Below are 15,905 nucleotides of genomic sequence, written 5' to 3' on the forward strand. Positions count from 1 at the left end.
TTTTAAGTTGGTAATTGTATGTGAGTTGAGGCCTTGCAGCATGACGTTTTGGCTTGTTACAAGCTTGCCAGGACTCTACCGACAATGAAATTATTATTTTCTTCTACACATGTTTACCATGCTGCTTTTGCCAGCCTCATGAAAACAAAACTACAATGAAAGTTATTCACATACCTGCCAACATAACTTTCTCCCCAGTAACCTACCTACCACAGATGTTAGGTGCTCTGATCTATAGAGCTTGGCCTTCTTAATTGGAGGTACAAAGTTATTAGCTGCCCTCCAGTTATCTGGCACCTCACCCATGTTTAACGATTCATGTATCTCAGCTGGAGCTCCTGCAATTTCTTGTCTAGGATCCCAGTGTCCTTGGATATATCCGATCAGGCCTATGAGATTTATCTACCTTCATATGCCTTACATAGATACATAGAAAATAGGTGCAGGAGTAGGCCATTCGGCCCTTCGAGCCTGCACCGCCATTCAATATGATCATGGCTGATCATCCAACTCAGTATCCCGTACCTGCCTTCTCTCCATACCCCCTGATCCCTTTAGCCACAAGGGCCACATCTAACTCCCTCTTAAATATAGCCAATGAACTGGCCTCAACTACCCTCTGTGGCAGAGAGTTCCAGAGATTCACCACTCTCTGTGTGAAAAAGTTTCTTCTCATCTCGGTCCTAAAGGATTTCCCCCTTATCCTTAAGCTGTGACCCCTTGTCCTGGACTTCCCCAACATCGGGAACAATCTTCCTGCATCTAGCCTGTCCAACCCCATAAGAATTTTGTACGTTTCTATAAGATCCCCTCTCAATCTCCTAAATTCTAGCGAGTATAAGCCAAGTCTATCCAGTCTTTCTTCATATGAAAGTCCTGACATCCCAGGAATCAGTCTGGTGAACCTTCTCTGCACTCCCTCTATGGCTATAATGTCCTTCCTCAGATTTGGAGACCAAAACTGTACGCAATACTCCAGGTGTGGTCTCACCAAGACCCTGTACAACTGCAGTAGAACCTCCCTGCTCCTATACTCAAATCCTTTTGCTATGAAAGCTAACATACCATTCGTTTTCTTCACTGCCTGCTGCACCTGCATGCCTACTTTCAATGACTGGTGTACCATGACACCCAGGTCTCGTTGCATCTCCCCTTTTCCTAATCGGCCACCATTTAGATAATAGTCTGCTTTCCTGTTTTTGCCACCAAAGTGGATAACCTCACATTTATCCACATTATACTGCATCTGCCAAACATTTGCCCACTCACACAGCCTATCCAAGTCACCTTGCAGTCTCCTAGCATCCTCCTCACAGCTAACACTGCCCCCCAGCTTAGTGTCATCCGCAAACTTGGAGATGTTGCCTTCAATTCCCTCATCCAGATCATTAATATAAATTGTAAATAGCTGGGGTCCCAGCACTGAGCCTTGCGGTACCCCACTAGTCACTGCCTGCCATTGTGAAAAGGACCCGTTTACTCCTACTCTTTGTTTCCTGTTTGCCAGCCAGTTCTCTATCCACATCAATACTGAACCCCCAATACCGTGTGCTTTAAGTTTGTATACTAATCTCTTATGTGGGACCTTGTCGAAAGCCTTCTGAAAGTCCAGATACAACACATCCACTGGTTCTCCCCTATCCACTCTACTAGTTATATCCTCGAAAAATTCTATAAGATTCGTCAGACATGATTTACCTTTCGTAAATCCATGCTGACTTTGTCCAATGATTTCACCACTTTCCAAATGTGCTGCTATCCCATCTTTAATAACTGACTCTAGCAGTTTCCCCACTACCGATGTTAGACTAACTGGTCTGTAATTCCCCGTTTTCTCTCTCCCTCCCTTCTTAAAAAGTGGGGTTACGTTTGCTACCCTCCAATCCTCAGGAACTACTCCAGAATCTAAAGAGTTTTGAAAAATTATCACTAATGCATCCACTATTTCTGGAGCTACTTCCTTAAGTACTCTGGGATGCAGCCTATCTGGCCCTGGTGATTTATCGGCCTTTAATCCATTCAATTTACCCAACACCACTTCCCGACTAACCTGGATTTCACTCAGTTCCTCTATCTCCTTTGACCCGCGGTCCCCTGCTATTTCCGGCAGATTATTTATGTCTTCCTTAGTGAAGACGGAACCAAAGTAGTTATTCAATTGGTCCGCCATATCCTTGTTCCCCATGATCAACTCACCTGTTTCTGACTGCAAGGGACCTACATTTGTTTTAACTAATCTCTTTCTCTTCACATATCTATAAAAACTTTTGCAGTCAGTTTTTATGTTCCCTGACAGTTTTCTTTCATAATCTATTTTCCCTTTCCTAATTAAGCCCTTTGTCCTCCTCTGCTGGTCTCTGAATTTCTCCCAGTCCTCACCTTGCTCCCAGCTGCTTTTTCTGGCTAATTTGTACGCATCATCTTTTGCTTTGATACCATCCCTGATTTCCCTTGTTATCCACGGATGCACTACCTTCCCTGATTTATTCTTTTGCCAAACTGGGATGAACAATTTTTGTAGTTCATCCATGCAGTCTTTAAATACCTTCCGTTGCATATCCACCGTCAACCCTTTTAGAACTAATTGCCAGTCAATCTTGGCCAATTCACGTCTCATACCCTCAAAGTTACCTTTCTTTAAGTTCAGAACCGTTGTTTCTGAATTAACAATGTCACTCTCCATCCTAATGAAGAACTCAACCATATTATGGTCACTCTTGCCCAAGGGGGCACGCACAACAAGACTGCTAACTAACCCTTCCTCATTACTCAATACCCAGTCTAGAATAGCCTGCTCTCTCGTTGGTTCCTCTACATGTTGGTTTAGATAACTATCCCGCATACATTCCAAGAAATCCTCTTCCTCAGCACCCCTGCCAATTTGATTCACCCAATCTATATGTAGATTGAATTCACCCATTATAACTGTTTTGCCTTTGTTGCACGCATTTCTAATTTCCTGTTTGATGCCATCCCCAACTTCACTACTACTGCTAGGTGGCCTGTACACAACACCCACCAGCGTTTTCTGCCCCTTAGTGTTTCGCAGATCTACCCATACCGATTCCACATCCACCAAGCTAATGTCCTTCCTTTCCACTGCGTTAATCTCCTCTCTAACCAGCAACGCTACTCCACCACCTTTTCCTTTCTCTCTATCCCTCCTGAATATTGAATATCCCTGGATATTCAGCTCCCAGCCTTGGTCACCCTAGAGCAATGTCTCCGTGATCCCGACTATATCATAATCATTAATAGCTATCTGCACGTTCAACTCATCCACCTTATTACGAATGCTCCTTGCATTGAGACACAAAGCCTTCAGGCTTGTTTTTACAACGCTCTTACCCCTTATACAATTATGTTGAAAAGTGGCCCTTTTTGATTTTTGCCCTGGATTTGTCTGCCTGCCACTTTTACTTTTCACCTTGCTACCTATTGCTTCCGCCCGCATTTTACACCCCTCTGTTTCTTTGCTCACCCATTTAAGAACCCCACCACCTCTTATTCTCTGTTTATTATTGTTTTCTTCTTTCCCCCCTACATGTTGGGTCTGAATGCTTTCCTTCTCTGCCTCCTGCCTCACACACTGTCTAATAGCTTTCTCTATTTGAGTCCCTCGCCCCAACCATTCTAGTTTAAACTCTCCCCAGTAGCCTTTGCAGATCTCCCGCCAGGATATCGGTCCCCCTCAGGTTCAAGTGCAACCCATCCTTTTTGTACAGGTCGCACCTTCCACAAAAGAGGTCCCAATGATCCAGAAATTTGAATCCCTGCCCTCTGCACCAGTCCTTCAGCCACGCATTTATCCTCCACCTTGCTCCATTCCTACTCTCACTGTCGCGTGGCACAGGCAGTAATCCCGAGATTGTTACCTTTGCTGCCCTACTCTTTAACTCCCCTTCTAACTCCCTAAATTCTCCTTTCAGGACCTCTTCTCTTTTTTTACCTATGTCATTGGTACCTATATGTACCACGACCGCGGGCTCCTCTCCCTCCCCTTTCAGGATATCTTGGACACGTTGAGACACATCACAGACCCTGGCACCAGGGAGGCAAACTACCATCCGGGTCTCCCGACTGCGTCCACAGAATCGCCTGTCTGACCCCCTAACTATAGAGTCCCCTATTAGTATTGCTCTCCTCTTCTTTTCCTTACCCTTCTGAGCAACAGGACCGGTCTCTGTACCGGAGGCCCGGCCGCTGTCGCTACCCCCAGGTAGGCTGTCCCCCCCAACAGTGCTCAAACAGGAGTACTTATTGTCAAGGTGTACAGCCACCGGGGTACTCTCTAGTCCCTGCCTGTGCCCCTTGCATCTCCCAACCGTGATCCACTTGCCTGCCTCCTGCGGTCTTGGAGTGACCACCTCCCTGTAACTCCTATCAATGACTTCCTCGCTCTCCCTGACCAGACGGAGGTCATCGAGCTGCTGCTCCAGGTTCCTAATACGGTCCCTTAGGAGCCCCATCTCGATACACCTGGCACAGATGTGGACGTCTGGAGGGCTATCAGACTCCATGACTTCCCACATCTGACCTCCAGAACAGTAAACTGCCCTGGCCCTCATTCTCCCCCCTTACCCAGGATACAATACAAACTGCTGGAGGAAATCAGCAGGACTCTGACTCCCAATCAGCTGCTTTCTCTAGCCCGCTTCCACCAATTAGCTGCTTCCTCAAGCCCACTTGTTTTGAAATGCGAATGGAACGTTACAGATTTGGGTTTCTCCCACACCACACCATACTCCCCTTACCTAGGATACAATACAAAACAAACTGCTACAATACAAAACAAACTGCTACAATACAAAACAAACAGCTACAATACAGTACAATCAGCAGGGATCTGACTCCCAATCAGCTGCTCCCTCTTGTCTGCTTCCACCAATCAGCGGCTTCCTCAAACCCACTTGTTTTTGAAGTGGAACTTGGAACGTTGCAGATTGCAGCACTCCTCCCTCTGCGACCTCTCCAACGGCTCTCGGGCCTCTGTAGAATCAAGCCCCGCGCTCCTCTTTAAATCCTACCGCTCGGGTGTAGCTCCTCCCTCTGCGACCTCTCCAACGGCTCTCGGGCCTCTGTAGAATCAAGCCCCGCGCTCCTCTTTAAATCCTACCGCTCGGGTGTAGCTCCTCCCTCTGCGACCTCTCCAACGGCTCTCGGGCCTCTGTAGAAGCAAGCCCCGCGCTCCTCTTTAAATCCTACCGCTCGGGTGTAGCTCCTCCCTCTGCGACCTCTCCAACGGCTCTCGGGCCTCTGTAGAAGCAAGCCCCGCGCTCCTCTTTAAATCCTACCGCTCGGGTGTAGCTCCTCCCTCTGCGACCTCTCCAACGGCTCTCGGGCCTCTGTAGAAGCAAGCCTCGCGCTCCTCTTTAAATCCTACCGCTCGGGTGTAGCTCCTCCCTCTGCGACCTCTCCAACGGCTCTCGGGCCTCTGTAGAAGCAAGCCCCGCGCTCCTCTTTAAATCCTACCGCTCGGGTGTAGCTCCTCCCTCTGCGACCTCTCCAACGGCTCTCGGGCCTCTGTAGAATCAAGCCCCGCGCTCCTCTTTAAATCCTACCACTCGGGTGTAGCTCCTCCCTCTGCGACCTCTCCAACGGCTCTCGGGCCTCTGTAGAAGCAAGCCCCGCGCTCCTCTTTAAATCCTACCGCTCGGGTGTAGCTCCTCCCTCTGCGACCTCTCCAACGGCTCTCGGGCCTCTGTAGAATCAAGCCCCGCGCTCCTCTTTAAATCCTACCACTCGGGTGTAGCTCCTCCCTCTGCGACCTCTCCAACGGCTCTCGGGCCTCTGTAGAATCAAGCCCCGCGCTCCTCTTTAAATCCTACCGCTCGGGTGTAGCTCCTCCCTCTGCGACCTCTCCAACGGCTCTCGGGCCTCTGTAGAAGCAAGCCCCGCGCTCCTCTTTAAATCCTACCGCTCGGGTGTAGCTCCTCCCTCTGCGACCTCTCCAACGGCTCTCGGGCCTCTAGAAGCAAGCCCCGCGCTCCTCTTTAAATCCTACCGCTCGGGTGTAGCTCCTCCCTCTGCGACCTCTCCAACGGCTCTCGGGCCTCTGTAGAAGCAAGCCCCGCGCTCCTCTTTAAATCCTACCGCTCGGGTGTAGCTCCTCCCTCTGCGACCTCTCCAACGGCTCTCGGGCCTCTGTAGAAGCAAGCCCCGCGCTCCTCTTTAAATCCTACCGCTCGGGTGTAGCTCCTCCCTCTGCGACCTCTCCAACGGCTCTCGGGCCTCTCTGACGAAGTCCAGCACCTCCCTGACTGTAATGTAGACTGTTCTGAGGGTTATTAACTGTATCAACGTCTCGAGCCACTATTTTTCTCAATAGTAAAAGCAGGAGAAATTGAGCACTCTGTCCAACTCCTGAGGCTCCATGCAAATTTATTTTGTTTCAATCCACCATCTGAAGAATCTTAATTACAAGAGTTTGGTAATGTATATGTGGTTCTTCTGTGGTTGGTAAGCGTTAGTAATTTTTCTTTAAAATCTGTTCTCATCAACATTTGCATTTATCAGCAAAATTGACCTTGCACATTTTTTTTAAATTTCAGGCTTCATACCGTCGATACCAAGTTAGGAAAACAACTGCTGCATCAAAAATTCAGGCTTGGTTTCGGTGCCAAGTTTTACGTCGACAGTACAAGGCCTTTCTTGCTTCAATTATTTTCATCCAAAGGCATTTCAGAGCAAAGCAGGATAGATCCAGGTAATCACCAACAAGGGACATTGTGTGGGTCTTTCTTTCTTTAACTTTTTTTAAGAAATGAGACAGATCAAATTTTAATTTTCATGACCTTTAATGAGTGATAGAAACATAGAAAATAGGTGCAGGAGCAGGCCATTCGGCCCCTCGAGCCTGCACCGCCATTCAATATGATCATGGCTGATCATCCAACTAAGTATCCTGTACCTGCCTTTAGCCACAAGGGCCACATCTGACTCCCTCTTAAATATAGCTAATGAACTGGCCTCAACTACATTCTGTGGTAGAGAATTCCAGAGATTCACCACTCTGTGTAAAAAGTCTTAAAAGATTCCCCCTTTATCCTTAAACTGTGACCCCTTTTTCTACACTTCCCCAACAACATTGGGAACAATATTCCTGCATCTAGCCTGTCCAACCCCGTAAGAATTTTGTAAGTTTCTATAAGATCCCCCCTCAATCTTCTAAATTTTAGCGAGTACAAGCCGAGTCTATCCAGTTTTTCATCATATGAAAGTCCTGACATCCCAGGAATCAGTCTGGTGAACCTTCTCTGCACTCCCTCTATGGCAAGAATGTCCTTCCTCAGATTAGGAGACCAAAACTGTACGCAATACTCCAGGTGTGGTCTCACCAAGACCCTGTACAACTGCAATAGAACCTCCCTGCTCCTATACTCAAATCCTTTTGCTATGAATGCTAACATACCATTCGCTTTCTTCACTGCCTGCTGCACCTGCATGCCTACTTTCAATGACTGGTGTACCATGACACCCAGGTCTCGTTGCATCTCCCCTTTTCCTAATCGGCCACCATTCAGACAATAGTCTACTTTCCTGTTTTTGCCACCAAAGTGGATAACCTCACATTTATCCACATTATACTGCATCTACCATGCATTTGCCCACTAACCCAGCCTATCCAATTCACTTTGCAGCATCCTAGCATCCTCCTCACAGCTAACACTGCCCCCCAGTTTTGTATCATCCGCAAACTTGGAGATGTTGCATTCAATTCCATCGTCCAAATCATTAATATATATTGTAAATAGCTGGGGTCCCAGCACTGAGCCTTGCGGTACCCCACTAGTCACTGCCTGCCATTCTGAAAAGGACCCGTTTACTCCTACTCTGCTTCCTGACCGCCAGCCAGTTCTCTATCCACATCAAGACTGAACCACTAATACAGTGTGCTTTAAGTTTGTATACTAATCTCTTATGTGGGACCTTGTCGAAAGCCTTCTGAAAGTCCAGATATAACACATCCACTGGTTCTCCCTTATCCACTCTACTAGTTACATCCTCGAAAAATTCTATAAGATTCGTCAGACATGATTTACCTTTCATAAATCCATGCTGACTTTGTCCAATGATTTCACCACTTTCCAAATGTGCTGCTATCCCGTCTTTAATAACTGACTCTAGCAGTTTCCCCACTACCGATAGACTAACTGGTCTGTAATTCCCCGTTTTCTCTCTCCCTCCCTTTTTAAAAAGTGGTGTTACATTAGCTACCCTCCAATCCTCAGGAACTACTCCAGAATCTAAAAGAGTTTTGAAAAATTATCACTAATGCATCCACTATTTCTGTGGCTACTTCCTTAAGTACTCTGGAATGCATCCTATCTGGCCCTGTGGATTTATCGGCTTTTAATCCATTCAATTTACCTAACACCACTTCCCGGTTAACCTGGATTTCACTCAGTTCCTCCATCTCATTTGACCCCCGGTCCCCTGTTATTTCCGGCAGATTACTTATGTTTTCCTTAGTGAAGACAGAACCAAAGTAGTTATTCAATTGGTCTGCCATGTCCTAGTTCCCCATGATCAATTCACCCGTTTCTGACTGCAAGGGACCTACATTTGTTTTAACTAATCTTTTTCTCTTCACATATCTAAAAAAACTTTTGCGGTCAGTTTTTATGTTCCCTGCCAGTTTTCTTTCATAATCTATTTTCCCTTTCCTAATTAAGCCCTTAGTCCTCCTCTGCTGGAGTCTGAATATCTCCCAGTCCTCTGGTAGGCTGCTTTTTCTGGCTAATTTGTATGCTTCATCTTTTGTTTTGATACTATCCCTGATTTCCCTTGTTATCCACGGATGCACTACCTTCCCGATTTATTCTTTTGCCAAACTGGGATGAACAATTGTTGTAGTTCATCCATGCAGCCTTTCTATGCCTTCCATTGCATATCCACCGTCAACCCTTTCAGAATCAATTGCCAGCCTATCTTGGCCAATTCACATCTCATACCCTCAAAGTTACCTTTCTTTAAGTTCAGAACCCTTGTTTCTGAATTAACTATGTCACTCTCCATCCTAATGAAGAACTCAACCATATTTTGGTCACTCTTGCCCAAGGGGCCACGCATAACAAGACTGCTAACTAACCCTTCCTCGTTACTCAATACCCAGTCTAGAATAGCCTGCTCTCTCGTTGGTTCCTCTGCATGTTGGTTTAGAAAACTATCCCGCATACATTCCAAGAAATCCTCTTCCTCAGAACCCCTGCCAATTTGATTCACTCAATCTATATGTAGATTTAAGTCACCCATTATAAGTCTTTTACCTTTGTTGCACGCATGTCTAATTTCCTGTTTGATGCCACCCCCAACTCCACTACTACTGTTAGGTGGCCTGTACACAACTCCCACTAGCGTTTTCTGCCCCTTAGTGTTTCGCAGCTCTACCCATATCAATTCCACACCCTCCAAGCTAATATCCTTCCTTTCTATTGCGTTAATCTCCTCTCTAATCAGCAACGCTACCCCACCTCCTTTTCCTTTCTGTCTATCCCTCCTGAATATTGAATATCCCTGGATGTTCAGTTCCCAGCCTTGGTCACCCTGGAGCCATGTCTCCGTGATCCCAAATATATCATAGTCATTAATAGCTATCTGCACATTCAACTCATCCACCTTATTACGAATGCTCCTTGCATTGAGACACAAAGCCTTCAGGCTTGTTTTTACAGCGCTCTTACCCCTTATACAATTATGTTGAAAAGTGGCCCGTTTTGATTTTTGCCCTGGATTTGTCTGCCTGACACTTTTACTTTTCACCTTGCTACCTATTGCTACGACCCTCATTTTACACCCCTCTGTCTCTGCTCACACATTTAAGAAACCCACCACCTCTTATTCTCTGTTTATTATCTTTTTCTTCTTTCTATGTTGGGTTTGAGTGCTTGCCTTCTCTGTCTCCTGCCTCACACACTGTCTACCAGCTTTGTCTATATGAGCCCCTCCCCCCAACCATTCTGGTTTAAAATCTCCCCACAGTAGCCTTTGCAAATCTCCCCGCCAGGATATTGGTCCCCCTCGGGTTCAAGTGCAACCAGTCCTTTTTGTACAGGTCACACCTTCCCCAAAAGAGGTCCCAATGATTCAGAAACTTGAATCCCTGCCCACTGCACCAGTCCTTCAGCCACGCATTTATCCTCCACCTCGTTCCAATCCTATTCTCACTGTCGCATGGCACAGGCAGTAATCCTGAGATTGTTACCTTTGCGGTCCTTTTCCTTAACTCTCTTCCTAACTCACTAAATTCTCCTTTCAGGACCTCTTCTCTTATTTTACCTATGTCATTGGTACCTATATGTACCACGACCTCGGGCTCCTCTCCCTCCCATTTCAGGATATCTTGGACACGTTCAAACACATCCCAGATCCTGGTACCAGGGAGGCAAACTACCATCCGGGTCTCCCGACTGCGTCCACAGAATCGCCTGTCTGACCCCCTAACTATAGAGTCCCCTATTACTACTGCCCTCCTATTCTTTTCCTTACCCTTCTGAGCAACAGGACCGGTCTCTGTACCGAAGGCCCGGCCGTTGTCGCTACCCCCAGGTAGGGTCCCTCCCCCCAACAGCACTCAAAGAGGAGTACTTATTGCCAAGGTGTACAGCCACCGGGGTACTTTCTAGTCTCTGCCCCTTGCCCCTCCTAACCGTGACCCACTTGTCTGTCTCCCGTGGTCTTGGAGTGACCACCTCTCTGTAACTCCTCTCTATGACCTCCTCACTCTCCCTGACCAGACAGAGGTCTTCGAGCTGCTGCTCCAGGTTCCTAATGCGGTCCCTTAGAAGCTCCATCTCGACGCACCTGGCGCAGATGTGGACGTCTGGAGGGCTATCAGACTCCATGACCTCCCACACCTGACATCCAGAACAGTAAACTGCCCTGGCCCTCATTCTCCCCCCTTACCCAGGATACAATACAAACTGCTGGAGGAAATCAGCAGGACTCTGACTCCCAATCAGCTGCTTTCTCTAGCCCGCTTCCACCAATTAGCTGCTTCCTCAAGCCCACTTGTTTTGAAATGCGAATGGAACGTTACAGATTTGGGTTTCTCCCACACCAACGGCTCCTGGGCCTCTGTAAAAACAAGCCCCGCGCTCGGGTTTTAAGCTTACCGCTCGGACGTTTCTCCTCCCACACCAACGGCTCCTGGGCCTCTGTGATGTGATAGGAGCAGAATTAGGCCATTTGGCCCATCAAGTCTACTCTGCCATTCAATTATGGCTATCTATCTCTCCCCCCTAATCCCATTCTCCTGCCTTCACCCCATAACCTCTGACACCTGTACTAATCAAAAATCTATCTAGCTCTGCCGTATAAAATATCCATTGACTTGGCCTCCACATCCTTCTGTGGCAAATAATTCCACAGATTCACCACCCTCTGAATAAATACATTTCTCCTCATCTCCTTTCTAAAAGAACGTCCTTTGATTCTAAGGCTATGATCTCTCTTACTAGAATCTCCCATTAGTGGAAGCATCCTCTCCACATGCACTTTATCCAAGTCTTTCACTATTCTGTATGTTTCAATGAGGTCCCCCTCATTCTTCTAAAGTCCAGCGAGTACAGGCCCAGTGCTTACAAACGCTCATCATAGGTTAACCTACTCATGCGTGGGATTATTCTTGTAAACTTCTGCAGGGCCTGCACATCCTTCCTCATATATGGTGTCCAAAATTGCTCACAATATTCCAAATGCGGCCTTACCAGCACCTTATAGAGCCTCAGCATTACATTCCTGATTTTGTATACAAGTTCAAGTGAGTTTATTGTCATGTGTCCCTGTATAGGACAATGAAATTCTTGCTTTGCTTAAGCACACAGAAAATAGTAGGCATTTACTACAAAACAGATAAATGTGTCCATATACCATGATATAAATATATACACACATGAATAAATAAACAGATAGTGCAAATAACAGAAAGTGGTTGGTAATAATCAGAGTTTTGTCCGAGCCAGGTTTAATAGCCTGATGGCTGAGGGGAAGTAACTATTCCTGAACCTGGTTGTTGCAGTCTTCAGGCTCCTGTACTTTCTACCTGAAGGTAGCAGGGAGATGAGTGTGTGGCCAGGATGGTGTGGGTCTTTGATGATACTGCCAGCCTTTTTGAGGCAGCGACTGCGATAAATCCCCTCGATGGAAGGAAGGTCAGAGCCGATGATGGATAGGGCAGTGTTTACTACTTTTTGTAGTCCTTTCCTTTCCAGGGCGCTCAAATTGCCGAACCAAGCCACGATGCAACCGGTCAGCATGCTCTCGACTGTGCACCTGTAGAAGTTAGAGAGAGTCTTCCTTGACAATCCGACTCTCCGTAATCTTCTCAGGAAGTAGAGGCGCTTGCATTGAGTTTGCTTTCTTTACTACCGATTCGACTTGCAAATTAACTGACCCCTGCGGAACTCCGCTAATCACTGGCAGCCAACCAGACAAAGGCCCCTTTATTGCCACTCTTTGTATTCTGTCATTCAGCCAACCTGCTATCCATGCTACTATCCGCCCTTTGATACCATGTGCTCTCATCTTCCTTAGCAGCCTCATGTGTGGCATCTTATTAAAGGCTTTCTGAAAATCTAAACAACTACTGACTCTCCTTTGTCTGGCCTATATATTTCAAAGAATTCCAGCAAATTTGTCGAAGACCTCCCCTTCACAAACCCATGCTGACTTCAGCCTATTTTATCATGAACTTCTAAATATTCCGTAACCTCATCCTTTATAATGGACTCTAAAATCTTAACCACCGAAGTCCGATCAACGATTCTGCTTTGCTCCCTTCTTGTGCAGCGTGGCAATATTGACAATTTTCCAATCATCTGGGACCACCCTGTCTCTAGTGATTCTTGAAATATCACTGTCAATGTTTCCACAATCTCTAATGGCACTTCTTTCAGAACCCTAGGGTGCAGTCCATCTGGTCCAGGTGACTTATCCACCTTCAGCCCTTTCAGCTTCCCAAGTACCCTCTTCCTAGTAATAGCTGTTCCACTAACTTCCACCCCCTGACACTTTTGAATTTCAGGCATGTTGCTGGTGTCTTCCACTGTGAAGACTGATGCAAAAAAGTTATTCAACTCCTCTGCCATTTCTTTAATCCCCATTATCACTTCTCCTGCCTCCTCTGCAGTCCGTCTGTCTTTTTTAAAATCTTTTGTCCGGTTGAATGTATAGTTCGTTATGGTTTTTATATTGTGTTTAGCTGTGTATATGTGGGGGGCGGGGGTGTGGGGGAAACATTTAAATCTCTTCCCTGTACGGGTGACCCGACCTTTTCCCTGTCGGGTCTCTGTTGTTGTTTGGGCCTAGCACCGTGGAGCTTGCCATTGCCCATCGGGGGCTTTAACATCGGGAGAAGAATGCAACACGGGAGAGACAAGACTTTGCCTTCCATCACAGTGAGAAGGAGATTCACTGTGATGGATGGTTGTGTAAATTGTGTTGTTTGTGTGTCTTGGGTCTTTTCTTGTTGTATGACTACAGAAATCAAATTTCGTTTGAACTTCTTTGAGGTTCAAATGACAATAAATTTGTGTTGTATTGTTGTTGTAAAAGCTTCCCAATCCTCTGGCTTCCCACTAATTTTTGCTATGTTACATGCCTTCTCTTAGTTTTATACTGTCCTTGACTTCTCTTGTAAGCCACAGTCGTCTCTTTCGCAACCTAGAATCTTTCTTCCTCTTTGGAATGAAAAGATCCTGCATCTTCCGGATTATTCCCAGAAATTCCTGCCATTGCTGTTCCACTGTCATCCCTGCTAGGGTCCATTTCCAGTCAAATTTGGCCAGCTCATGCATCTGTAGCAGGCACGTGCCGTGAGTAATTACTCGGGGTAGGCAGTCAGTCAGCTTTAAAAAAAATTTAAACAGCGCATGTGCAGATTGTTATCTCCGTAAAAATAAAAAATAAAAATAAAGACAGTAACAATTCAATTTGTCCAAGGCTTCCAAGTCTCCTTTATTCTGAATTACTGAATGAGTGGGGGGGGGGGGGTGAAGGGTGATGGCAGGTGGAGAGATGGTGGGAAAAACGGGAGTACAGGGAAACGCTGAATCAGTTGTCATCTTATTGAATTACAACACTTGTTCAAGGGACCAATTGGGGGGACAGTTCCTTTCACAGCGTGTGGAGAGTCTGTGCCAGGGGTAAAGTTGCAGGGAGGGCAGGAGTGTTGAGAAGGAGGGGGTCAGGGATAATGCCAGTAACTCACTCACTCACCACTGCCGCAGCGCTCCGGGTGCCACCGCATTGTAGCCGGGGATAGAAGCAGCTCGGGTGGCTGCGAGTGGCCGCCGGGACCCGATTGCAGAACAGGCTACCACTTCAGCGCCTTCTGCCGGCCCGCTCACTTCTGGCAGTGCTCTCCGTCTGAACACCTCTCACTTGCCGCTCGCTCATGTCAGCGGCTTCCTGCAAATCCTTAAATTCCCACAGCTGAGTAACCTCAACCTGACATGAGTGAGGCCAGCGAGCGGCAGGAGAGAGGTTTTTAGACGGAGAGCTGCCAGAGGTGGGTGGGGGCCGGCAGAAGGAGCTAAGGTGGAGGCTGCTCACAGCCACCCGAGCTACTTTTCACCCCGGCCTCAATGCGGTGGCATTGCACGCCTCCATGCAAGGAGCGTCGCAAGTGGCATGCTCCCGATCCCCTCCTTCACAACATTCGTGCCCCCCCTGCAACTTTACCCCGGGCCAGACTCCCCAAACGCTGTGAAAGGCGTTCTCCCCCCACACCCCGGGAAATACAGTATTTAAAAACATAAACACAAAATGTACTTACCACATTATTGGTACACAAACTCCATTCTTCTCTCTTTGTTTACTAAGATACACTTAAAATATTGACAATCATATTTGAAAACCCCGCCAAGAAACCAGCGCTGCGCATGCACAGTGCTGCAAAGGCAGAATTTCTGCTGCCTTCAGCTCCCTTTAAATTGACGGCTTGAAGCAGCGCTGACGGCACGTGGGCTGCACAGCCCTTCAAGGGTTACAAACGCTGCGGATGAAAGGCACGGAGAATTATGCCTACCTAAGAGATCGATCTTTTAGATAGGCATAATTCTCCCATGCCTTTATTATTTATATTTAGTTATTATCATTTTATAATTTTAGTCAGGGTAGGCAGTGCCTACCTTGCCTACCCTGACGTCACGTGCCTACCTTGCCTACCCTGACGTCACGTGCCTACCTTGCCTACCCTGACGTCACGTGCCTTCTCTGTAGTCCTCTTTGCTTAGCTGCAATACCGACACATCCAATTTCACCATCTCCCCTCAAATTGCAGATTAAAACTTATCACGCTGTGGTCACTATCTCCTAATGGTTCCTTTACCTTTAGTTCTCTTATCAAATCCGGTTCATTACATAACACTAAATCCAGAATTGCCTTTTCCCTGGTAGGCTTCACTACATGCTGCTCTAAGAATCCATAACAGAGGCACTCTACAAATTCCCTTTCTTTGGGTCTAGTACCAACCTAATTTTCCCAGTGTACCTGCATATTTCTACATGCCAATTTTATCTCTCGATGTAACTTGTACTCTATATCCTGCCTATTATTTGGGGGGCAGTAGATAGCTCCTACTTGAGTCTTTTCACCCATATAATTTCTCAGCTCTATCCACAACAACTCTACATCTGATCATCTGTCATCTCTCGCTAAGGACTGAAGTTCATTCCTAACCAACCAAGCTACCCCACGTCCTCTGCCCACCTTTCCGATTGGACGTATAACCCTGTATATTCAGCGCCCAGCTCTGATCCATTTTATAGCTGCCAGTTTCCAACTGTGCTACAAGCTCATCCAATTTGTTCCTCATGCTACGTGCATTCGCATATAATACCTTCAATTTGGTGTTGACCACCCCTCTCACAACCATCCCGATTTTACTTGACCTTACTCTCTT

At 46.8% G+C, this 15,905-nt stretch overlaps 1 protein-coding gene across 6 annotated transcripts in view; it reads left to right on the forward strand.

Moving 5' to 3' along the window:
* Positions 1–15,905, forward strand: part of aspm (assembly factor for spindle microtubules) — a 92,527-nt gene that overhangs the window by 50,703 nt on the left and 25,919 nt on the right. For all 6 annotated transcript variants that reach the window (XM_033027990.1, XM_033027992.1, XM_033027995.1 and 3 more), the window contains one exon: positions 6,552–6,706. In XM_033027990.1, the coding sequence (XP_032883881.1) occupies positions 6,552–6,706 (155 nt within the window). The remainder of the gene's footprint in view (positions 1–6,551; positions 6,707–15,905) is intronic.

The sequence above is a fragment of the Amblyraja radiata genome, chromosome 10 (genome assembly GCF_010909765.2).
Source record: "Amblyraja radiata isolate CabotCenter1 chromosome 10, sAmbRad1.1.pri, whole genome shotgun sequence".
In the NCBI taxonomy this organism is placed as follows: Eukaryota; Metazoa; Chordata; class Chondrichthyes; order Rajiformes; family Rajidae; genus Amblyraja; species Amblyraja radiata.